Raw genomic sequence first — 25,779 nt, 5'->3', positions numbered from 1 at the left:
ACCAGATAGACAATTTTTAACAAAAATGAGGATCCACAAAATAGGTGACTCCTTGGGAAATTATTCCTCTTCTAGAAGACGAATCATTATGTCCTGTTCATACACTTGAAACCTTTATGACCAGAACATCTCAAATAACAAGGGCTCTCTTTTTATTAGAGAAAAAGGGGGCACGATAACTTCAAGAGGAATTAGGCAACAGATTCTTTATTTTATTAACAAGCCAAACCAAATCCAGTTCCACATGTCCATGATATCCGGGCAGTTAGGGCCACATCAACTAATTATTTTATAAATGTAAAGTCTGAAGACCTAAAAAAGTACACAGGTTGGAAGTCCCCAACAGTGTTTAAGCAGCCACTATCTCGAAAATTTACAGGCCCCAAAAATTTTTTAGCAGTGGCAGCTGGTACTGTGGTGGTTCCTGAAGAACAAACTAACGGTTCTCCTTAGAAACCTTTGAATAGACTATTCCTTTAACTATCTCCTCTGCATGACCCTTCTACCTGCATGACTCCGCTCACACTCTCCCCACAATACCTTGTTTGCCGGACCGGGGCGAAACGTTTGTTTTCGATCCCTTGTTACCGAATTAGTATATAGATTCCACAATATGTATATGGCTATTAAGTATTAGTGTATTGCCTTGATTGGTCTGTATGACACATAATTAAGACCAATAACTTCATATGTACAATTTAAGTATTTTATAAGTATTACTATTATGGTTAAGAATATATTAAGAAATAATTTCTTACAGATAGTAAGTTAAGATTAAATAGTAAAACTATTTATAATTCTTTACTCTGAATGTCATTAACCTGGTTTTACATATATTTTTACTAAAAACTTGTAGCATTCTCTGGTATGTTTTCATAGGGCGACACAGGTCGACACCAGAAAAGGGATTTTGGACGTAGGAAAAATCTATTTCTGGGGGAAGACCTGTGTCGCCCTATGAACCCTAGCCCTATTAACATTTCTTCCCACCCTGACTAATCCAAGTTTATAGATCTAATCAGGAATGCAAGATGGCGCTTCGGTAGTGGTGGTAGTGGTAGTAGTGGCTAGCCGGGACGAGTGGTGAGATTCCGTTGTAACGGCTCCCACCAAAAGAGAGGGATTTTGAAGGGAATCTTCTAAATGGCAGAAGCCCTGTGGTTTGTGGTAACACATCGCCCCTATACTGTACCAGCACCCTTGGGTGATCGCGCTGGGGGTAGTAACCTCAGCATAACTATGTTAGCTTTTTTCTTTGGTATATGATAGAGCTATTTATACTGGGAAAAATGAATAACAGGCATTTTTCATAGGGCGACACAGGTCTTCCCCCAGAAATAGATTTTTCCTACGTCAAAATCCCTTTTATAAGCATTTTTAGAGGGGGTCTCAAGTATTTGCAGATTTCATCTATATTCATGGGTGGTTGTGGTCCCAAACCCCCATGAATACTATGGGTCAACTTATGAGTAAACATCTCGTGCAGAGTGTGTGGTTGCCATGATAGCGGACGAAGTATGATGCACGTTAAGACAAGGAAGAATCTAGGCAGTCGCTGTAGACAAGAGATAGAGCCCTCTTGAGTCCTATACTCTATCAGTGTCAACATACACTATACTGTCTTGAGACCAACTAAATGAGAATGCTGTGAAATTGGTTAGCCTGTCTTATGGAGCCCTCCAAGGACCATGAGAATAACTCTTTTGAGGACTCACAGCAGCTACCAAAAATAGGTTTTTCCTACGTCAATGTCAGTTTTTTATCTGCCCATGGAGGATGTTAGGTTACTAAAGAATGTCTGGTTCTTGATATACATATTCCATCAGCAAATGAATTGCCAAAATCAAGATGTATGAGTAACTCACTGATGGATGGCACACACTAAGAGCTCAAAAAAAGAATAGCATCACAACTAAGAGGTCAAAATCCAGATGTTTGAGTATCTCACTGACTGATGGCACACACAAAGAGCTTGAAAAAAGAATAGCACCACAACTGAGAGGGCACTGCAAAACAAAACAAAAATTTGGATCAGACAGGCATCTCATAATTCCATAGATGAGGAATTGTATTTTACACTCATTTTAGCTAGGTGTCCTCTCAAAAATTGAAGTTATACGCATAAGAAAGGTAGTGATTTTATGCTATAGTAAACACATTAAGTCTTATCATTTGAGAAATTATGTTGAAAAATTTGATTTTGTATAAGAATTTGAATATAGACAATATTCAACATAATTGATGTATGTATGTTTTTAAGAGTATGTACATCTCTTTTCTGTATCATTTTCATACCTTTTGGTATGCTGTCAAGAGTATACCATATACAATAGTTTATTAATGACAAATATTTAAGAACTTGTTTCTTTAGACAGCTAAGGATGGCCATGCTTATCACCAGAAGGTATTTGATTCATGCACAAGACTGATGTTGGCTTTGCAGAATATTAGTGTTCCAGTAATTGCTAAAGTTAATGGGATAGCAACAGCAGCAGGGTGTCAGTTGGTTGCATCTTGCGACATTGTCATTGCTACAGACACATCTTCATTTTCAACTCCAGGGTGAGTTCTTGATGTATGCTTAAACCACAGTAAATGTTTGACAAATTATTTCCAGAGAAGAAAAATTGGATTGATTTTTCAATTTTTAGTTATATACAATTTTAGGAGAATGAATGTGCTAACCTTAACCATTACATGAGAAAATGACTGTATATTGCAATTTCAGACGAAAATGTAAGTGTAAAAATGATCAACTTTAGAAGCATGCAGAGATACATATAAGAAATGTAGTGTGCTATTTTGTCCATGGTTTCCCAAATTATAAAGATTTCCTACAAGTTCATGATGCCTCATTTTTTCATCATTCTACTGCTAAAGACTAAGTTGGTGTTGATTTAGTGAGAAATTGAGTCAAGGTTGTGGTAGATAGGGAAAGGTGACAATCAACCATATACAGTACAGTACTCCCTTGATTTCTGTATTAATAGAGCCCAGAACTTGGTACAAAAAGCAATTATCTACCTGATTTTACCCTTTGTGTAACAAAATAAACATAAATATGCACTTTAAAAATAAGCAAACCCCCTTCTTCTTTCCTCACATGCACCCCCTGATCCCAACTCTTTGTTGAGGTGGGGGACTTAGGGGCCCAAATCAGGGATTGAATGCTCCATTGTACATTCCATCTCTGCAGTGGGTTCAACAAGATGCAGGAACTTCGTCCTTTTACTCTTCCCTTTATAGGCAGTCCCCCAGTAATCGGCAGGGGTTCCGTTCCTGATGCCGTGACGATATTGCCGACCCCAGGTTATTGGCGCCAATAAGTGGTGATGGGTTTCAGTGTTAAGTGGGGATCAGCGCATATCGTTGCAAACAATTTAGTTATCGTCAACACTAGACAGGCGCCGTAAAACCAAACTACCAAAAACCGAGGCCTGTATTAAGTTTTGTTCATGAGACTTACCTGTCAGATATATATATAGCTGTATTCTCCGAAGTCCGACAGAATTTCAAAACTTACGACACACATAGTGGGAGGCCAGGTGGTTAGTACTTATTCCCGCCGCTGGGAGGCGGGTATCAGGAACCATTCCCATTTTCTATTCAGATTTTCTCTGTCACCGGTACTGTCAACACCTGTTTTCAGCACCTCCGTCATTGGATTTTGTAAACTTTCGTTGCCACTTAAGTATTCTGATTGTCTTTTGGTTTTTTGACTTGGATTTGTGGCTAGGCATACGCTATTGTGGACTGTTTTGGATTTTGCTTTGACTTTTCTTGGATAAGATGTCTGGTTCTAGTTCTGCTAGTTTCTGAGTATGTTGTGTGGAAGAGTGTAAGGTGAGGCTACCGAAAGCTTCGGTAGACCCTCACACGGTATGCACGAGGTGTAGGGGACATGTATGTTTGATAAATGATCGGTGTAAGGAGTGTGAGAGTTTGCCTGATTCCAGTTGGAAGACGTATGATTCCTATGTACGTAAGTTAGAGCGTGACAGGATCAGGAGGTCTTCCTCCAGGAGTGTGTCAGCGAGCAGAAGTCAGGGTAGTGATGTTTCACCTGCTAACCCTCCTGTAGACTTTGTTATCCCTAATCCTGTAGTGTTGCCTTCGGGCCCTGAGGTTGTGTCTGCGGAAGGTAATGCCCTTTCTGTAATTATGGATTCCATCCGTAACCTGGAATCAAAAGTGCTCGCTCTATGAAGTGGTATTGTGAAGTGCAGTGATGGTGTTAGTGCCCCTAGTGTTGTGGAGGGGGTGTCAGATCGGCCCTATAATGCCTCTAGGCCTGGACCTCTGTTGGATTCCCAGGACTCAGGGAGTGGGCAAGTCGAAGGCCGAAGGAGGGTTACGGGGGCTCCCCACCGATCTGGCGTCCCTTCGGCAGGTCCTGATGATGCTTCCCAGGCTGCCATGGATCGTGCCCGTGCACGAATCCTCAAGGATTGCTTCTCGTCCTCCGAAGCGTCCTCCCCGCGCAAGGGATGGAGCTCTCGGAAGGACTCTTGCCCTCTTAAGAGAAGCTTCAGAGAGGAGGACGCTTCACGTCCTCTTTCTCGAGATACGTTTCAGTCGTCGCCTGAGAGTTTTGACGCTTTCCCGCCGCAGAAGAGGACCAGGACGTCATCGGAGGATGACGCTGTTGAGCGCCCCAGTCGCTCCAGGGAAAGAGCTCTCACTTTTTCTGTGAGAAGGAAGAAGGCGTCCCCTCGCCCCTCATCTTCCCACAGGATCAGCTCTTCCCCTGAGAAGGAGTCTTCTCCTACGAAGGAGATTCTGCTTGGAATGCAGCGGCAGTTGGCTTCGTTTATCGCCGAGAGGGAGGCAGAGTCGCATCGACGCAGGAAGGACTCGAGGCTGCCTATCAAGAGGTCCAAGCAGTCCCCCTCTCCTTCTCCTCGTTTGTCTCCTTCGTCTGTTTCGTTGCCCTCTAGATCTCGTTTGGCACCTCAGCGCTTGTCTAGAGGTTTCGATGAGCGTCACCCCAGACACTCGCTAGACCGCAAGGCTCATCGTGGTAGGGATCGCCGATCCTCTCGTCATGACGCTCCTCGCGCTCCCCTTCGTACCGGTCTACATGCCACTCAGCATGACGCTCCTCAGGTGGCTCGCAATGACGCTTCTCTTGCTGCTGACGCTCATCAGGACACTCGTCAGGACGCTCGTCAAGACGCCTCTTTCGCTGATCTTCGGGACGCCTCAGAGGCTGCTGTTAAGGATGCCCGGCCTTGTTCTGCGAGTACTTCTTCGAAGAGGAGGTTAGAACTTCTCGGACGTTAGAGGACTCTGCTGTTGCTCCTGTTGAAGAGGGAGAGTTATCAAGTTCGTCGGAGCCTGCGGATGAAGAGCAGCCTTCTACTTCATCAACTTCGGACTACCAGGTTTTGGCTTGCCTTCTGAGGAACTTGTTTGGAGACAAGTTCCAAGCCTCTGCCCCTCGCTCTCCTCCCTCGCAGTTAGCTTCATCGAAGATGAGGAGAACGCCAGGCTTTGTCAAGATGTCCACGTCCCTTTCTACGAAGAGAGCATTCAAGAAGGTCCGCGATTGGATGGATTCCAGGAAGGCCCAAGGCAAGACTTCTTTTGCCCTGCCTCCATCGAGGTTGAGTGGAAAGGCGGGGATTTGGTATGAGACGGGAGAGGAAGTTGGTTTGAGAGTTCCTTCCTCTTCCCAGGGAGACTTTGCCAGCCTTGTGGACACTCCAAGGAGGTCTCTCCTTTCCTCTGCGAAGGTGTCGTGGACACTTTCGGAGCTGGATCATCATCTGAAAGGGCTGTTTAGAACGATGGAGGTCTTCAACTTTCTGGACTGGTGTTTGGGAGCCCTGGACTTGCAGTCTTGGAGTCCTGACTCGATTTGTCTTGAGGAGCTGTCCAGTGTTTTGGCGTGCATGGACAAGGCTGTCAGGGATGGTTCGGATGAACTGGCTTCCCACTTGTACGGGGCTTCTGAAGAAGAGGGCCTTGTATTGTAACTTCACAGCAAAGTCGGTTTCTCCATCTCAGAGGGCAGAGTTGCTGTTCGCCCCTCTTTCGAGCCATCTGTTCCCTCAGTCTATGGTTAAGGATCTCGCCGTCAGCCTGCAGGAAAAGGCTACCCAAGACCTCCTGGCCCAGTCGTCCAGACGTCCAGCAGCCCCTTCTACTACTCCACTTGGACAGACTTCTAAGAAGCAGAAGCCCTTTCGCGGAGGAGCTTCCTCGAGATCGTCTCCTCGAGGAAGAGGTCTTCCTAGAGGCAGAGCCCCTTCTAAGCTCAGGGGTAAGAAGTGACGCGTCGGACCTTCAGACACCAGTTGGAGCCAGGCTTCTTTCCTTTGCAAGAGCCTGGAGAGCGAGAGGGACGGACAGCTGGTCCCTCGAAGTCATTGAAAAGGGATACAAGATCCCATTCCTCGAACCTCCACCGTTGTGCACGACGCCTAGGGATCTGTCGCCCTCCTACCATCAAGAGAAACAGCAGATTCTATTCGATCTGCTCGAGCAAATGCCCGAGAAGAGAGCTGTGGAACAGGTCCTAGATTTAGAATCCCCAGGTTTCTACAACAGGGGGATGGAGACCTGTCCTGGACGTCAGCAGGCTGAACCATTTTGTAAAGAAAGAAAGATTCAAGATGGAAACGTCTCAGTCGGTTCTAGGAGCCTTAAGACCAGGCGACTGGATGGTTTCATTAGACCTCCAAGAGGCCTACTTTCATGTCCCTATCCATCCTCAGTCAAATTGTACCTGAGGTTTGTCCTGAAGGGGCAGGTCTTTCAGTTCAGGGCTCTCTGCTTCGGGCTAAGCACAGCACCAATGATTTTCACGGTACTGATGAGGAATGTGGCGAGATGGCTTCACCTTTCAAGGATAAGAGTCTCGCTTTACCTTCACGATTCTCATTCGAGCATCGTCGGAGTCGAGGTGTCTGGAGGACCTTCATACAACACTAGAATTGACAAAGTCCCTAGGACTTCTTGTGAACTTCGAAAAGTCCCATCTGATCCCTACTCAGTCCATCGTTGTATTGGGGATTCAGATTGGATTCAGTGGCTTTTTGAGCTTTTCCGTCCCAGGAACGACAGCAGCACTGCTTCAACAAAGTTTCAGCCTTTTTGGGGAAGGAAACATGCTCGGTGAGGGAATGGATGAGTCTGCTGGGGACCATTTCCTCGCTGGAGAAGTTTGTTTCCCTGGGAAGACTGCATCTCAGACCACTCCAGTTTTTCCTTACGGAGAACTGGGAGGACAAGGAGGATCTGGAAGTGACTCTGAGGATTTCTCAGTCTGTCAAGAATCACCTAAGGTGGTGGCACGACCCCGCAAAGCTGGCAGAAGGTGTTTTTCTCTCGGCCTTCAGAGCCCCGACCTAGTGTTGTTTTCCGACGCGTCCATGGCGGGTTGGGGAGCAACACTAGGGGGGGAAGAAGTGTCAGGCACCTGGAGAGGGGAACAGGTGTCCTGGCACATAAATCTCAAAGAATTGGGGCCACTTCATTTGGCACTCCAATTCTTCGAAGATCAAGTTTCAGGCAAAGTAGTCCAGATCAACTCGGACAATACCACAGCTCTGGCGTACCTCAAGAAACAGGGAGTAACACACTCTCGGTCCCTGTTCGGCCTAGCAAGAGAGATCCTGCTTTGGGCCCAGGCAGGAAATGTAACGATTCTCAAGAGATTCGTTGCAGAAGTGGAGAACGTCCGTGCGGATCTACTCAGTCGGCGACAACAACTGCTTCCGACCGAATGGACCCTTCACCAAGAGGAATGTCATGAATTGTGGAGGTTATGGGGACGTCCCTTGGTGAATCTTTTTGCAACGTCGAGGATGAAGAGGCTTCCTCTATACTGCTCCCCTGTTCTCGATCCAGGAGCAGTAGCGGTAGACGCCCTCCTCTGGGATTGGACGGGGATGGACGTTTATGCCTTTCCCCCGTTCAAGATCTTGGGAGAGGTAATCAGGAAATTTGCGGCGTCAGAAGGAGCAAGGATGACGTTGATCGCCCCGTTTTGGCCTTCGAGATATTGGTTCACGGAGGTCATGACCTTCTTAGTGGACTTCCCAAGGACACTGCCTTGGAGAGTCGATCTACTCAGACAGCCCACTTCGAGAGGTACCACAAAAACCTCCCCGCTCTGAGTCTAATAGCATTCAGACTATCGAAAAGTTGGCCAGAGCGAGAGGTTTTTCAAGATCAGTGGCAAGTGCTATTGCCAGAGCAAGAAGAGTTTCCTCTAGCATGGTGTACCAATCGAAGTGGGCCGTTTTCAGTAGATGGTGCAGGAAGAAGGGCATTTCCTCAACCACGACCTCTGTGAATCAGATAGCCGACTTCTTTTTTTATCTGAGGAAAGAAGGAAATCTGGCAGTCCCAACTATTTAAAGGATGTAGGAGTATGTTGTCAGCGGTCTTTAGACATAGAGGTTTGGATCTAGCGAACAACAAAGACCTTCACGATCTTTTAAGGTCTTTTGAAACCTCTAAAGTGCCTCAGCCAAAGCTGCCTTCCTGGAACTTGGACGTAGTTTTGAAGTTCCTGATGTCTAGCCCATTCGAACCTCTCCATTCTGCGGCATTGAAGGATGTGACGAGAAAGGCTATTTTCCTAACCGCTCTGGCTACGGCGAAGAAAGTTAGCGAGGTTCAAGCCATCAGTAAACATATAGGTTTTAAAGGACATAATGCTGTATGTTCCTTAAACCCTACGTTTTTAGCCAAGAATGAGAACCCATCTAACCCTTGGCCCAAGAGCTTTGAAATCAAGGGGATGGCAGAAATTCTTGGACAAGAGCCAGAGAGTCCTGTGCCCTGTCAGGGCTCTCAAGCTTTATTTAGATAAAACGAATAAAAGTCGAGGTCCTTCGGACAATCTGTGGTGTTCGGTTAAGAGGCCAGACTTGCCTATGTCAAAGAACGCTCTGGCGTTCTTCTTAAGGAATACCATTAAGGAGGCTCATACGAACTGTCTAGACGGTGATCTTAAACTGTTAAAAGTAAATGCTCACAAGGTGAGGGCGATTGCAACCTCAGTGGCATTTCAGAAGAATATGGCACTCAGGGACATCCTGGGCGCCACCTTTTGGCGAAACAACTCGGTGTTCGCTTCACACTACCTGAGAGATGTGAAAACAACATATGAGAACTGCTGTTCGCTAAGGCCATACGTTTCCGCAGATACAATTTTGGAGGCAGGAAGTAGCACTCATCCTATCCTTTAGAAAATGGTTAGGAAGTGTTTTTTAATTTTGTGTTTTTATGGTTGTTGGGTTGCCGCCAGAGGCGGACTTCCCAGTCATTAGCTAAAGTATGGTTTCTTAACTTATGTTAGGCTTGGTCAGGTGGTTGTTTGCCTCGTTGTTCTCATAGTATGGTCAATATGGTCTAGTCACATTGTGGTCACTCCCCCGTTGACAGATCATATAGAACTCACCAGCTATTCAGATCACTACCTTGCTGGAGACTCTAGTAAAGCAGAAGGAGACTTGGGTGACAGTAATCACGAAGTCAGCTATGCTAACAGGTAAGGAACCAAGGTGTCAATCATCTACATGTAATTTGTTTCCTAAATCCTATTCTGTCTCTTCCCACCTCCAATGGTGGGATTCAGCTATATATATATCTGACAGGTAAGTCTCATGAACAAAATGATATTGTTATGACACAATAAAGTTTGTTCATACTTACCTGGCAGATATATATATATTCATAGTGCCCACCCACCTCCCCTCAGGAGACAGTGGCACTAGAAAACCTGAATAGAAAATGGGAATGGTTCCTGATACCCGCCTCCCAGCGGCGGGAATAGGTACTAACCACCTGGCCTCCCACTGTGTGTGTCGTAAGTTTTGAAATTCTGTCGGACTTCAGAGAATATAGCTATATATATATCTGCCAGGTAAGTATGAACAAACTTTATTGTATCATAATATCATTTTCATGTTTCCCACCTCCTCTATCAAGAATGACATTTGCATGACACAGAAATATGGAAAAGACTGCTCTTATAACTTAGATGGAGGGTGGAGGTGGATGGCATGCCACTCCACCCATAAAACTGAAGTACGTAACTTGATCAAACAAGGTACTATAAGTTTTATGTCAAACCTTGCCCCAAGTGTTAGGTCTGATCTCAACAGACGGATGACCCTTAAGGCACTGAGGGTATGGTGTATATCCTTGGTGAGAAGGACATCCATCCTGGATGAAATTAAGATACATTGTCATTATGAAGACCGTCCAAAAACCTTTTGACTCATTCCTTGTCAATGGATGACTCATGAAAACTTGCTTCAAATAAATAAAGACAGTATTAATACATTAATACCATGTAGAAGGCAAAGAACTGGATACAGGCAAGACCCAACTTGGGCACACTTTGACTCCTTCTTTGGAAGTAAAAGTTGGTCAAAAATTAGATTACTTATTGAGTAGACACCGAACCCTGAAATGTCATTCAGACAATTAAATGAGCAGATGCAGTTGATAGAAACAAATAAAAATGAATATCTGAAAATTATGAGTTTAACAAACATTGATAATAAAAAAGTAAAGAAATATGATAATGTGAACAGTGTACACAGGGTACAATACTACTACTAGATACAAACAATAATGAACCAATTGAAAAGAATGTTATTGAATTCCCTTAAAAAGAAGTATATTAACATACAGGACTGTGAATATATACAGTAACAAGTAAACAAAGTGATAGACTAATATTGATGTTTTTGAATTCCCTTAAAAACAAGTATACATATACATATAGAATAACAAGTAGACAAAGTAATCGGCTATTGAGATGAGCAAAAGTAAAATTTGAAGGCTAATAATTACCTTTAAAACATAAAATTATGAATCAAAATAGAGAAATAAAACCTTATGTTCAAAAACCACTACAATGCCAAAGCTGTAGTACGTATAGTAATTCCTCAATTATCGGTTAGATAATGGCAAAATCTGGATATATCGGCAAGGAAAAAAATTTAAGGGTGTTCACCTAACCTTGTCAATACCACATAAGTGTAAACACCCAGTATGCATATAAACAACACCCATCACACTTTAAACTAAAAACTCTATGCAAAAGGCAATTATCTACCCTTTTTACCCATATGATTATAACAAAATATACTTCGTAAATACACTTTAATGCAGTTCAGTAGGCAGGTAGCCTACCTGTGTTTACCCACAGCCTACTCTATCTCTCTACCTCTTTTGCTTTGTGTGTGTGTGTTCTTGTAGTACCATGTGTTGGGTTTTTTTTTTCTCTGCTTTATTTACTCCACAGTACCCTTTCATTACAATTTTAATTGACTCTAAGTATGATTGTTATGCATGTAACAGTACATAAGAGAATATGTAATTGCTGTTTATATTACATCTCTAATTAAAATGCAAATTTATACATATTGGCACCATGTGCTATTTATAACTTCATGATGCCATCACCCAAAGCAAAGAAATGTATGAGTATGTATTTACCCTACACACATGGCTGCATTTATCTTTTAGATTGTAAAAATATAAAAAAAATGAGAGAATAAAGTAAAAATATCAATTAAAATAGTACAAAATAAAAAAAAGTAAGTGGAGGAGTGTGTGTATTATATGCTTCAATGTAAGAGATACCTCAGTCTCTCTCTCTCTCTCTCTCTCTCTCTCTCTCTCTCTCTCTCTCTCTCTCTCTCTCCCATATCTTTTATTTAATTTTTGTTTTGTTTTGTGCTTGATATATTTTGTTGCAAAATGCAATACAGTATTGTTCATATCCTTTAATAAAATATGTGCAAGCATAACCATAAAAAAGGCTCTAGCAAATTCAGACATCTGCCTATCCCTCTCAACCCATTCCCTGCTTTACCAACCTTCCAAAGCAACCCTTTCCCTCAGTTGGTTCCTCTACACAGCCTTACTGCCCCTCCTTTCCCATGGCACCCAGCCTTCTTACCCCTCCCCACCTTGGAAACTTCACCGTCCTCTCCCAACACCCCAGACCCTTTCTCAGTCTCTTCATGACTGTAAGCAGTCTTACCAATATTTTCCTTAGGTCACACAGCATTGCCAGCCATCAGAGAGCAAACTGGATAGCCATTAACCGAGACTGCTGATAACCGGGGATTGTCTTTGTGTAATTTTGATGGATCTAGCTTAATTTTTTTTAAATGTCTGCACCAAACGTTTTACCAAATGATACCACACCCTCCACTGGTACTAGTACAAAACTTGTTGGAACACAAAATTGAGATGATATTCTTAATACTTGCCAAGTTTTCCAATGGTTCAAAACTTCCACCCACACAGATGTGATATAAAATGCCATACAAAAACAAACCACTCAGCTTCCATTTTCAGAATTGTGGTTACTGTATATGGAAGTTACAGGAAGACTAAGCTAGCAGCCAAGATTAAAAGAAGTGATAGATCCATTTAATTTCTTCCTTCAACTTTCCGTGCTGCTGGAACCTAGTTAGCAAATATATTTAGAGTGGAAGTATTGTAATGTATTTATGAAAACTCAATTATTAATTAGATTTTCCAGGCAACTAGGTGATTAAATAATTGGACTGCATTTTATCCTATTTCTGTGCTCCATTTCTTAAATCCATTTTTATTAATTTTTATTTTCAGAGGAGGTGTTGGTATATTTTGTTCAACACCTGGAATACCTTTAGTAAGATGTGTACCTAGAAAAGTGTCAGCTCATATGCTTTTGACTGGTCTTCCAATATCTGCAGATGAGGCACTGAGAGCTGGACTTGTATCAAAAGTTGTTCCTGAGAGTGAATTAGGTATGATTGCGCATTCTTTTTAATTTCGTTGTGAGGAAGGTGCACATTTTGTTAATTACCACCTGACTAGATTGTAATGTTTTTTCTGGGCTCGACCTGTGTCGGCCGGTGAAATGTCCGTATAGCACTCATTTCTAGGTATAAATAAATGCTAAATATACCAGAGAAAAAAGCCATATGGAATGCTGGAGTTACTACCTCCAGCTCGCTCACCCTTATAGGGTGTCGGTATAGCACAGGGGCGAGTGGAAACCACTATCACAAATGCTTTGCCAATTAGAAGTCTCCTCTCTCAAAATCCCCCTCTGGAGAGGTGCCGTTACAACGTCTACCCTCCGCCCGCTACTACTACCTCTGCTAGAAACCCACATTCCTGAAATAGCACTCTTCGTGTCTGCACGCGCCGTTTTCGCTGTCTCCAGGAAGTGTTTTTGCATCATGTCTTCCCTTGACCAAGAAGCTTCTTCATCTAAGTTGAGTATTCCATTTATCGTTTTTGAACACGTTTGGCCAACGATGCATCCATATTTGCCCTTATTCTAAGACTCTTGTTCTTGGGAGCCGGGTATGACGCTCTTACGATCCGCCATTTTGGATGCATGGTTGGCGGTGTGCATGATTATATCAGAATTTTATCTCGCTGTGTATTTTATTCACCGTTTAGCACTTCTCTGTATAGGCTACGGTTTTCGTATTCTTTATCGTCATTCTCGCTCCTGACGAATACTGAGAGCCTTGTTTTTTACGGTTTGATCCTTACGTTATTAGCCTATTATAGGGCCCGTCTCGCTCCTGACGTATACTGAGAGCTTTGTTTATTACGGTTTGATCCTTACGTTATTAGCCTTTTATAGGGCCTTTTTTGTTTTCATCAGTCCCTCAGGAGCGCGTTGGTTCCCACTCGTGCGTACGGTTTATATGCTTCATACTACGTTATGCGCGAGTATTGTGTTTTAGGCGTCCTAGGCTAGCCTAGCGGTACGCCAGTTTAGTTTTAGAGTTGAAGATTCCCCATTCATTCGCAGTGCTCATGCATGTATATTTCTAATTTAGTTTTCGATTATCATCTTGTATTGCTATTTGATGAGGTTGGAAGTTCTTCACGATGTCCTTCACTGGCCTATCCGACCAGACCTAGGCTAGGTTTTGGAGGGTAGGCTAGGCGGGCTGAGTATATCCCACCACCCTTAGTGGCTCCGTGTACCGCCAACCCGACCAGGCAGATATGTTTGCTTGGAGGGCGGCCCAGGACTAGAGAGTTCCTCTCTTGTTACGTATGTAGGGGCTAGGCCTATCTTACCTGACCAGATCGGTAGATTCGATTTTGGAAGGTTGAGTTAGGTTCTAGGCGTCCTCTTCTTGACGTCCTTATGGGAGCCATCCTAGCCTAAAATTAATTTTATGAATTAATTTTTGTTGAGTGTAGCCTGAGCCATTGCCCCCTTTAGGGTGTCAGTTGGCCTACCGTCTTCTGCCCCCTTTAGTAGTAGGCTAGTTAACGGCTTCTCGAGAAGTGGTATTCACTGATTGGTTGCTGTGGCCAGGCGATCATGACTCGTCCACTCTCCTCCAGACACCCCCTCCCCCCCCGTCCCGGACTCGTTCCGACACTGCTCTGTTAGCTCGCGGCCCAAGTAATCCTACCGATGAACAACAGCTTGAGCGTAGAGCACGGTCCTGGGGATTAGTCAGAGGAGATTGGGGGATTAGTAGATTGGGTAATCACTGTTGGTATGTCTTCGGGCCTGTGTTTTTTCTGGCGAGGTGTGGTCTACCATCACACCCGCCAGGAGGCTATATGCCGGAATTTACGTACCGCTGTTCTGCCGCTCTGTTTTCCGTACTTCTCTAGTGTTATCGCTGCTTCCCCACTCCAGTGGGGACGGAACTAGGCTTAGAGATGCGTTTCTAATTGACTTGGAACTGCTACTCTTCTCCGGTGCAATCAGACTCAGGCTTAGGTTTTACCTATTTTCCCTGTTCTGCTCGTATCAGGCCAACCCCGCCGGTCATAGCTATTGTGATAACGAGGTTATGGAGTTTAAAGTAGGCGGAGACATTCAGAGCTTAATATTAAGAAATTTATTATGTAGCTTCTGTTGGTATGTCTCCGGGTCTGTGTTTATTCCGGTGAAGTGTGGTCTACCATCACATGCGCCAGGATGTACACACCGGAGTTCTACGTACCGTTGTTCTCGCCGCTCTGTTTTCCGTCTTCTATGTTATCGCTGCTGCCCACTCCGGTGGGTGCGGAACTGGGCTCAGAGAATGCGCTTCCAATTGGTTGGGAATTACTGCTCTACTCCGGTGCGATCAGACTCAGGCTTAGGTTTTTCCTAGTTTCCCTGTTCTGCTCGTATCAGGCCCACTCCGCCGATTATAGCTTTGGCGATACCCAAAGTATGGATTCTGGAGCAGGTGGAGACATCCAGAGCTTTATCAATAACATTTAAGTTGAAGATTATAGTTGATATTACCTTTAGCTGGTTAAGTAACTAGTTTAAGTGTACACATACCGCCGGAAATAACTCCGGCGGCATTATTTGATGATACTCATGTATCTTTCCAACTTACAGATGGTTTGCTGCCAGGAGGTGGGGTGCCCAGCCATCCTGTATAAACCGTATGGGCATGAGGTCTGCCGGTCTCATGCCAGCTGCGCCATCCACCTGGAGGGACGTGTGGTCTGGCACCCAGAAGCCTGCATGGTGTGTTACAGCCTAGTTAGGAACGTAACAGATGAGTCCAGTAGGTAGCATCCTCGCCTCATTGTTACTCTGAATTCTGTTACACATATCAATTGCGAATAGTCAAACTAGATAACGAGGAAAAGTCCCCGACACTGGGGAACCTGATTTAATTATCTCTTACAGGTTGATCTGACGCTCAAGGCCTCCTCGATGTCGACCCTTAAGGCCTGGGTAGGGGGGTTTGGGAGGAATGTGGGAGCCGGCCAACCCTATGTGCTGTCGGAGGAGATGTGTTCCCTCCTCTACCCGAACACCAAGGTTTCGGCAGCAGTAGCGGCGGAGGTAGCGGCTCCCATCATAGAGCGGATCCGCCAGGAGACCCAAGCCCCCCCGGAGGTCCAAGAGGGCTTGTGCGGTGACATGACGGAGGAGGTGGCGGCCATCAGCCTGCACCGAGAGCCCATGGCCATCGAGGACCAGGAGGAAGGTAGGGAGGTAAGTGAGGCAGGTAGTCATGGGGCTAACGTTCTCTCTTTCAGCCCAACTCCATCTTCTTCTTCTTCTTTTCAGGACTTCCCTGGGAAGTCCACGACCCTTTGGAATAGGTTGGTCTCGGTAATCCCCAAGGTGAAAACCTTGAAAACGAAGTCTCTGCCGAAGGCGGTTAGACCAGCCAAGCCTTCCCTGACAGGCTCCGCCAGGTCGTCATTGGCCCCCAAGCCTTTGACTTCCTCAGCCAAAGCTACTCCCCCACCCAAGGAGTCAAGAAAACTAAGTCTTCTAAAGCCAGACCGACGGAGTCCGGCTTCGACTAAGAGTTTTTTGCCACTCTTCTCATGCAGAAGATGAGCGAAGTAGTGGACTCGAGACTTCAATCGATGTCCACTCAACTCGCCTCGGGTCTAGAGATATCCAGACAGTCCATCCTGTCTCTGACCCAAAGATTACAAGCCCAGGAGGAATTAGTGACCGGATTTCTCCAGTCCAGAAGCACACCGCAGTCCTTTGCGGTGCCGGACGCAGCCAAGCTCCCACCATTTGAGAATAGCAACCCATGGCGGTTGGCTCTACATGCTCCATTTTCAGAGGGCAGGCTTACAATTGAGGGTTGCGGAACCCGACCCGTGGAAGACTATGAGTTCTTCCCGCCAGGCCTACAATTCCCCTTCCCGGGCTACGCTAGACTAGCCGAGGAAGCGTTGGTCAGGGTAGACAAGGTCCCGAAAGAGACAGTGATCTACCCCTAGAGATCAGGCTCAGTCGGCATGGGTCCGCACCCTTACGGAATGGGAGTGCATCAACATCAAGTTGATGCCCCACAAAGGTTGCTATACCATGTTCGTAGTGCCGGATAGCGTCCCAACTCCTTGCACATCAAAGATCGCAGAATTGACACTGCAAGCCGGAATGGAGGACAAACCCATGACTTAGCTAAAAGAGACGGAGGCAACCTCTTTGCTCTTTCCCGGAGTTCTGGAGTGTTGGGCTGGCGCTCCGGCAACGCTCACGGTGGGCAAACTCGACCCGGAGTGTGCCTCCACACAATTCAGTGAACATTTGCCTAGAATTCCGGATACCATGATTAAGGCGGAATTCGAAGCAAGATGTAGGCTGAGCAGGTCAATTAACTCAGTCACCACTGCAGAGTTGACAGCTTCTGTCTTTGCAGAGGAGCCTCAATTCCGGGTCCTGACAAAGTCGCTGCTGCGGGCTTATCAATCGGACCCATATGATTTCATAGTGGCTAGATGAGCCTCCAGGAAACATGTCTTTGCTAACAAGCTCATAAAGGCATCGATCTGGGGGGCCAACCTCTTTCCTGAGGACGTGGTTAACAGCGTCCTTAGCGAGGCGGCTAGGGCTAACCAGAACCTTCGTGTCTGCTGGGGACCTCCCTTCAAAAGGAAGTTCGAGACCCCCGGACCACAAACCAAAAGTAGGAAGAAGCATAGGAAGTATCAGCCTTTCCAGACCTCTCAGTCTCGAACAGTGGTACAGGCAGTTCCTGTCTCCCAGATGAGCAAGTCTTCGACATCTAAGTCACAACCACAACAGCAGTTTGTTCTGCTACAGAGTCAACCGACTCAACAGCCTTCGAGTTCAGCTGCCCTTGTGACTTCCCCAGCCTTCAACGCCTCCTTTGAAACACAAGGGGTGTTTCAAGGCTATAACAGGCACGCAAGGGGTAGCAGAGCCAGAGGTGTTTACCGGCAGAGAGCTGGCTCTAGAGTTCTCTCAAGAGGCAGAGGCTTCAGAGTAGGCAGAGGAAGTAAGACCAGTCAATGAGTCTCTGCAGGTAGGCGGGAGACTGTACCCCCCTCCCGGGACCATTGGACCTTCAGTACATGGGCCCACAGTATGTATTGTATCGAAAGGTCTAGGGTGGAGATGGAAGAAAGGGCCTCCTCCACCAGTCAGTTTCCATCAGATTCCAACGACAGACCTTCTAGACTATGCCAAAGACCCTCTTCAAAAGAAGGCAATAAAGAAAGTCAGTCACCTGAAATTTCAAGGACGTTTTTGTTCAGTGTACCGAAGAAGGACTCAGACAAACGAAGAGTGATTCTGGACTTGTCCCGTCTCAACTCATACATTCTTACTATCATGTACCGATAGCAAGAAACTTCTCTCCATACCTAGGCTTCAAACTAGGAAAACAAGCTTACTCGTTCAGAGTCATGCCATTCGGGCTCAACATAGTGCCCAGAATATTCACCAAACTAGGAGAGACAGTAGTACAGGAACTAAGAGCTCAGGGGGTGATGTTAGTAGCTTACCTAGACGACTGGCTCATTGGGGCAACCAACGATGAGGAATGTCGCAAGGCAACAGCCAAAGTAATAAAATTCCTAGACTACCTGGGTTTCCAGATAAACAAGGAAAAGTCCCGTCTCATTCCGGCGTCTCGCTTTCAATGGTTGGTAATCCAATGGGACCTAACGACACACAAACTATCTCTTCCGCCAAAGAAATGCAGAGAGATAGCGAAAGCTAAGAGACAATTCCTCAAGAACAAACGGGCTTCTCGTCATACCCAAGAGAGAATCTTAGGTTCACTTCAGTTTGCTTCAATAACAGATGTTCTGTTGAAAACCAAAGTGAAGGATATCAATCGGGTTTGGCGTAAAAGACTCCGCCCATGGACGGAAGTTCGGAGTCTTTCCAAATCAGTGCCACTACAATTTCCCCCGCCGTCTCTGATAGTCCACACGGACGCCTCTCTGAGCGGATGGAGGGGCTACTCTCAGTACAAGAAGGTTAAGGAACATGGTCGACAACATTCCGCCAGTTCCACATCAATGTACTAGAGGCAATGGCCATTTTTCTGCCTTGAAAAAACTAGCTCTGGCCAGGAATATTCTCGGACAGCGCAGTGATAGTTTATTGCATAAACAGAGGAGGCTCCAAGTCGAGCCAAATAAATCATGTGATGATTGCAACTCACTCTCACCTACCTGCCTCCCTTGTAATCCCTGCCTTTCTGCCTTTTGTTCCGGACTGGATTGCTCATCAACCCACTCCTGTACATGTACATAGTTCATTATTATATTTGTTTTCATGTTCATTACCTCTTGCTTTTTCCCAGGATAGTATGGATTTGGTCATATTAGGTGCTTTTTACCATTTGTAATTTGTTATCCTTACCTTGGTTATTAAAACAATAATTTTAAGAAAACTTTTATTTTCCTTTCATATAAATTTTTGTTTACTTTTCCAAGCTTGTATGGCCAATTCTCTGCTACTATTTCACCGGCCGACACAGGTCGAGCCCAGAAAAAGGATTTTGACAAAGGAAAAATCTATTTCTGGGGGAAGACGTGTGTCGCCTGGTGAACCCATCCCTCTCTTTTTTCCTTTCCCCACCCTTCAGCTGGCCCAAGCTTGGGTGCGTATTTCAGGAATGAGGGTTTCTGGCAGAGGTAGTAGTAGCGAGCGGAAGGTAGACGTTGTAACGGCACCTCACTAGAGGGGGATTTTGAGAGAGGAGACTTCTAATTGGATCAAGCTGTTGTTTTGTTTACCAGCGTGAGAGAGGAGACTTCTAATTGGATCAAGCTGTTGTTTTGTTTACCAGCGTGACCCAGGTGCGCATGCGTGAAATGCCTCCTTCTCGCATCAGCCAGCATCAGCGACGCGTCGTCCGAGAGCGATCTTTTGCCGCAGTCCTGTTTTGCTGAACTTTTGCGAGAGTTTGAGTATTTGTGGTGGTATAAGACGTACATAGAGATGTCTCAACCATGTATGGAGTGCAAAAGGCGTGTTTTACCCCTCGGGAAGGATTGTGTGAGACGTATTTTGGACTTGGATGTTGGCGAGGGACCAAGTAACCAAGATGACCTCGCACCTCAACACCGTGTGTATGAAAGTGTTCAAGGACCACATGTGTCTCATGTGCCTTTAGTAACCCATAGGAAGCATCGGGGTGTCCTTAGGGGCATTCGTAGGCATTTGGGAGGCCTCAAACCAAAGGACATTGATGATTACTTATTAGAGCTCAATCGGCAGCTGGTCGCAAGTCCTCATTTTGATGGCGGTTGGTCATCTAGTGATGAGGACATCACTCCCGATGTTAGTGATGATGAATATTTGCCCCCAATGTCCGTTCGAGGGTCACATCCCGAAAGTGAGCTCGAATTTAGTGGTTTTAGTGCGTAAGAGGGGGAATGGAGGAGGAGGAGGAGGAGGAGGAGGAGGAGATAACTTTGTCTAGTTTTGTCGCCAATGACGACACAAAAAGTGAAGGAGATGGTCCAGTGGGGGTGTTTCGAGTGCGAAACCGTGCCCGAGCACGTGTGCGGGCACATAGAAGGTCGGAGCATCGTGCCAGCCAAGGTGAAGGTCGGTTGTCCGAGAGCGATGATGGGTGGTCGGAGGACCCCACCCCACCCAACATGCACCCATTCACGGCAGCACCTGGGCTCACCGTACCTGTTCCTCTCACTGCTCTGGGGTTCATTCAGCTGTTCCTTACACGGGAATTGCTGGAATACCTGGTAGCAGAAACGGCGGACTACGCTCGGTACTGCCGTGACGAACTACGGACGACATTGTCATATTGCTGGCGGGGCTGCAACCTCACGAACATGGCACATTTTTTGGGGCTCCACATTTTTTTTGGTATGATGCCTGCTGCCGACGTCAGGCAATATTGGAGGTGGAATTTTTTTTTAAGTACGCCCAATATGCTCGGCGTTATGCCCCGTGATAGTTTCCTGGCGTTGGACAGGTATTTCAACGCCTTCAACCGAAGGGCCAAACCCCGGAATAACCCCGATCGCCTCATCTTAGTCTGCCCAGTGTTGGAGTACATTCGTGAACGGTGCAAAATTCTCATGGTTCCTGGCAAGAACCTTTCTTTGGATGAGGGGATGATGCCATACTAAGGACATCTTAGCATTAAAGTGTATAACCCCAAGAAGCCGAAGAAAGATGGAGTGAAACTTTTTTTTTTTTTATTACGTAGTCCAACACTGGATACGTCGTGGACTTCTCGGTGTATTCCGGGGTCTTCTCCACGCTGCGTGACACTGTGTTCAGTCTTGTGGATCGTTTCCGTAACCAGGGATACCACCTGTTTATGGATAATTATTATAACTTGGTATCCCTGGCCCAGGAACTGTATGAAGCAGGTGTGCACGTCAGTGGTACCCTTCGGTTGGTGCGTGGGGCCCCGAATGTCCTCAAGAGGTTTGCTAGCCATCCACAATATCTGGCAAGAGGAGAGACAGAGTGGCGGCGGAAGGGAGCTGTCTTCGTCATCTGTTGGAAGGGGGTCCCGACTTGTCCCCATGATTACAACAAGTCATGAACCCATCCAAAAGGAGGTCGTCCAGCGGAAGAAGACATGTCGGCAGGGCCGAGTTATGTATGAGGAGTTTCGTGTCAAGCGGCCTACCGTCATTGGGCACTACAATAGGCACATGGGAGGAGTTGATCTCTTTGATCAACTCATCCAGTATTATCCCTTCACCAGGAGAACCAGGAGATGGACACAGAAGCTCCTCAAATACATTCTTCAGTTGGCCCTCCAGAATACCTACATCCTCTACTATGGGTACTAAAATCCAGATCTTCGGAGGTTGTCCCACATCCAGTTTCTCGAGGTAGCCAGGAATGCCCTCATCATCTTTAAGCCCGATGAGTGGCCTTCCATCACTGCCCCCCTGCCCCGAGCTGCAGATCTGCCCCTAGAGGAAAGGGCAGATGTTAGGAGGGCCAACTTCGGTCGTCCTGCTCCTACTGCTGCTGATGCCGCCACTGCCCCTGCTGCCGCCGCCCTTGATGATCCTGCCCCCCGCTCAGATGACTTCTCATCAGATAGCGGACCCTGTGTGTCGGCTGCAGCCAGGGGATCACACACTGGAGCTCCTACAAGGGCGCAGGCAGAAACGGTGTCGGGTGTGCCATATGAATGGCAGAAGGAGAGACACCCGGTTCTTCTGTCGCACCTGCAAAATAGCTCTTTGCAGGTCCAGGGAGTGTGACCGCAAGTACCACAATGCGATCATATATTGGAGTGCGCCTGACGTACCGACAACGGAGGGCGCAGTAGGCCGCAGAAGGGCGGCGGCCCATCAGCAGTAAGGGTGCGCGTCTCCCTCCTCCACCTGTACCTCATCATGTTGAGAGGAAAAAAATGCAAGACTCTTCAATGGAGGAGGGAGAAAACAAGAATGGTTTGGGAAGGTTTATTTTTAATTGCTTATATATGTAGGCCTATTTCTCATTTCATTTGTTAAATATGAAATATTACATTTCGGTATATTGATATCGATGTATTAACTGTGTATGAAAAAAACAAATGTTCACTCTCTCGTCTCTCATCGGATCTCTCTCTCTTTCTCTCTCTCTCTCTCTTCTCTCTCTCGCTCTCTCTCTCTCTCTCATCTCTCTCTCTCTCTCTCTCTCTCTCTCTCTCCATAACGACATACTATTGGCTAGTAGGAAGTAGCCAATGAAAAAACTTGTAACATGATGCTTTGGTAGTGTGTGAGTTGTAGTTTTTTCCTTCCTTGCTTCTGCTCCTGCTCCATCAGCAGCATCTCCTCCTCAGCCTTGGAATCCCTTCAGATCTGTTGGCAGTGTATGCCTCATGCAGAGTTATGGAGCCCCTTCTGTCTCTCTCTCACTGAGATAAGAGAGAATTTTTATTCAAATGTATGTTTGTCTTGTAAGATAAAAAAAAAAGTGATCTACTAATTTTCAAATATTGATATTAATGTAGACAGCAAAATATCAATGTGATAGATAGATAAATAAAGAGAAAGGGCTGGGTGAGTTAGAAGCAGCAAATCACTCAGCAGGGTTTAAAATAGGGGATATGTTACCTCAATAGCACAGTATTGGTTGCAAGGATTAGAAGAGCCAATCACAGATCAGGATTTAGTACTGCTAGTTGCTGACTGGCTTAAAGCTCGATGCTTCACCTGTTTTTTTTCAATGGATTGATTTAGTTTTAATATTCACTGATACAGTTTATTCATATAAGCTAGTTTTGTGAAATAATCTTTATTTACCTTTGTGTATGTACTGCCAATAGTGTATTAAGCATGTATTTTTAATGTGCATAGTCTCTCTCTCTCTCTCTCTCTCTCTCTCTCTCTCTCTCTCTCTCTCTCTCTCTCTCTCTCTCTCTCTCTCTCTCTCTATTAGTTTTCACAAGTGTCTGTGAGCCATAGTATATTTGACATAGTTCAAGGTATGTTTTTAGTTGTACAGTGGTCCCCCCACGTATTTCGCAGGGATGCGTACCAGCCTCCCCCCCCCCCCCCCCCCCCCCCCCCCCCCCCCCCCCCCCCCCCCCCCCCCCCCGGCGCCCCCCCCCCCCCGGCGAATAGTTTAGAATCCGCAAATGTTTGGAACCCCCCTCTAAAAATGCTCATAAACTCCTATCCTGAACATGCAAACACCAAAGTATCCCTAAAAATATCATCAAATATACATAAAATATCCTATTATGGTTCATATTAATCTTTGAAATATATTGATACTGTTTTAAAGTAAATCTTACATTTTATGGTTATACATAAATACTATGTACGTACTGCATGACTTGAGTTACGTATGTGAAAATAATTCAGTCCCCCGTAAGTATTCAGTCATGCATGTTTTCTTTCATACTGTTACTATTTGAGACATCCATTTTCTTTTTACAAGGGAAACAATTTTATGTGAAATCACAAATATCAAATGTCTACTTAAAGTATTATCCTACATCAAATATACCATTGAATTGGTATTATTAATATCATTTTTAAAGTCATCTTAACATTTTACCATTAGAAATATATAAAACAGCCAATAGCAGAGAGAGAGAAGAGAGAGAGAGAGAGAGAGAAGAGAGAGAGAGAGAGAGAGAGATGAGAGATACTCCTTTACGATTTCAATAGATTGAAATAAATCTGTAAGCAACTTTTTTCCCCTCCCATAAATACATATATTTCTCTAGAGAAGAGAGAAAGAGAGGACTGCAATTATGTTTCTGTCTATTAATTCTTTTGCTGAGAGCGAGAGAGATAAAAGAAGGAAGAAATGGTAACACCAAATGTATACCTATGTAACATCCTGCATCATTTACCTTAAATTATTATCATATTACTGTGTTAATTTTAGAGATTGTATTAACCCTTAAACGCCAAAGCGGTAAAAATCAAAAACTCCCCCAAATGCCGGAGCCGGTTTTGAGTGAGCGCGGAAGCGGAAAAATTGATTCAATTTTTTTCAAAAAATCACAGCGCGCTTAGTTTTGAAGATTAAGAGTTCATTTATGGCTCCTTTTTTTGTCATTGCCTGAAGTTTAGTATGCAATCATCAGAATGAAAAATAATATCATTATCATATGTAAATAATGCGATATATGGTAGCGAAAAAAAGAAAATTCATATATAATTGTATTAAAATCACGCTGTGCAAAAAACGGTAAAAGCTAACGTGTTTCTTTTTTTTCGTTGTATTGTACATTAAATTGCAATCATTCGATATATAATACATTGTAAAACAATAAAAGCAAACACCGGAAAAATATTATCACAAATGATGTACGAATTCGTAACTCGCGTACGTAAAAATTGTTTTTTTTTCAAAAATTCACCCCGTAAATTCTAAATTATTGTTCTAGAGACTTCCAATTTGTTTCAAGATGAATACAAATGATTGAATATTACGATACTGTAAGAGTTTTAGCGTGCAATTGCAGTTTTCGACCATTTCCAACGAGTTAAATATGACCAAATGTCGAAATTTTTTTAATAAATTTTTTTTATATGCAATTATTTCAGAAATTAGAAAGCTACAACCTTCAAATATTTTTGCTTTTTATTCTACATGAAATTGCGCACATTTTCATATATAAAACTCTATGAAATGCCTAATATGAAAACGGAGCAAATTTTCCGAGAATGCGATGTACGCAATTCGGAATTTTATGGCGGAGAATCCGCGCGTGGAAGGAAGGAAAGTTTTTTTCATAAATTCACCATAAATCGAAATATTGTGCTAGAGACTTCCAATTTGTTGCAAATGAAGGTAAACTGATTGAATATTACTAAAATATAAGAGTTTTAACTTACAATTGTCGTTTTTTGACCATTTCGCTAGAGTCAAAGTTGACCGAACGTGTGTTTTTTTTTTTCCTATTTATCGTGATTTATATGCAAATATTTTCAAAAATGAGAAAAAGCTACAACCTTCAATTATTTTTTGTTGTATTCTACATGAAATTGCGCACATTTTCATATATAAAACTTTATGTAACGGCTAATTTAAAATGGTGCAAACATTAACCACAATCGCACGTATGATTTTTTTTTCGGAAGAGTTCCCCACCGCCAGCGACGGACGTATGGAAAATGTTATTTTTTCATAAATTCCCACCATAAATCGAAATATTGTTCTAGAGACTTCCAATTTGTTACAAATGAAGGTAAATGATTGAATATTACTAAAATATAAAGAGTTTTTAGCTTACAATTGCGTTTTTCGACCATTTCGGTAGAGTCAAAATTGACCGAAGGTTGAAAATTTGTCACTTATCATTTTTTTATATGAAAATATTTCAAAACTGATAAAAGCTACAACCATGGGTTGTTTTAGTTGTATTGTGCATGAAATTGTGCACATTCCATATATAAAACTTTATGTAACGGCTAATTTTAAAATGGTGCAAACATTACCACAATCGCATGTATGATTTTTTTCGAAGAGTTACCGCGCGGACGTAAGGAAAAAGTTTTTTCATAAATTCACTATAAATCAAAATATTGTGCTAGAGACATTCCAATTTGTTGCAAAATTAAGATAAGTAGTTGAATATTACT

General features: G+C 44.3%; 1 protein-coding gene across 2 annotated transcripts in view; it reads left to right on the top strand.

Moving 5' to 3' along the window:
- LOC135222587 (enoyl-CoA hydratase domain-containing protein 3, mitochondrial-like) overlaps positions 1–25,779 on the top strand; it is a 184,799-nt gene that overhangs the window by 127,488 nt on the left and 31,532 nt on the right. For both annotated transcript variants that reach the window (XM_064260661.1, XM_064260660.1), the window contains exons 4-5: positions 2,372–2,562; positions 12,613–12,773. In XM_064260661.1, the coding sequence (XP_064116731.1) occupies positions 2,372–2,562; positions 12,613–12,773 (352 nt within the window). The remainder of the gene's footprint in view (positions 1–2,371; positions 2,563–12,612; positions 12,774–25,779) is intronic.

This window comes from Macrobrachium nipponense, chromosome 8 (genome assembly GCF_015104395.2).
Source record: "Macrobrachium nipponense isolate FS-2020 chromosome 8, ASM1510439v2, whole genome shotgun sequence".
Taxonomy (NCBI): Eukaryota; Metazoa; Arthropoda; class Malacostraca; order Decapoda; family Palaemonidae; genus Macrobrachium; species Macrobrachium nipponense.
The sequence above is the reverse complement of the archived record's forward strand: the minus strand, read 5'-3'. Positions and strand labels throughout refer to the sequence as shown.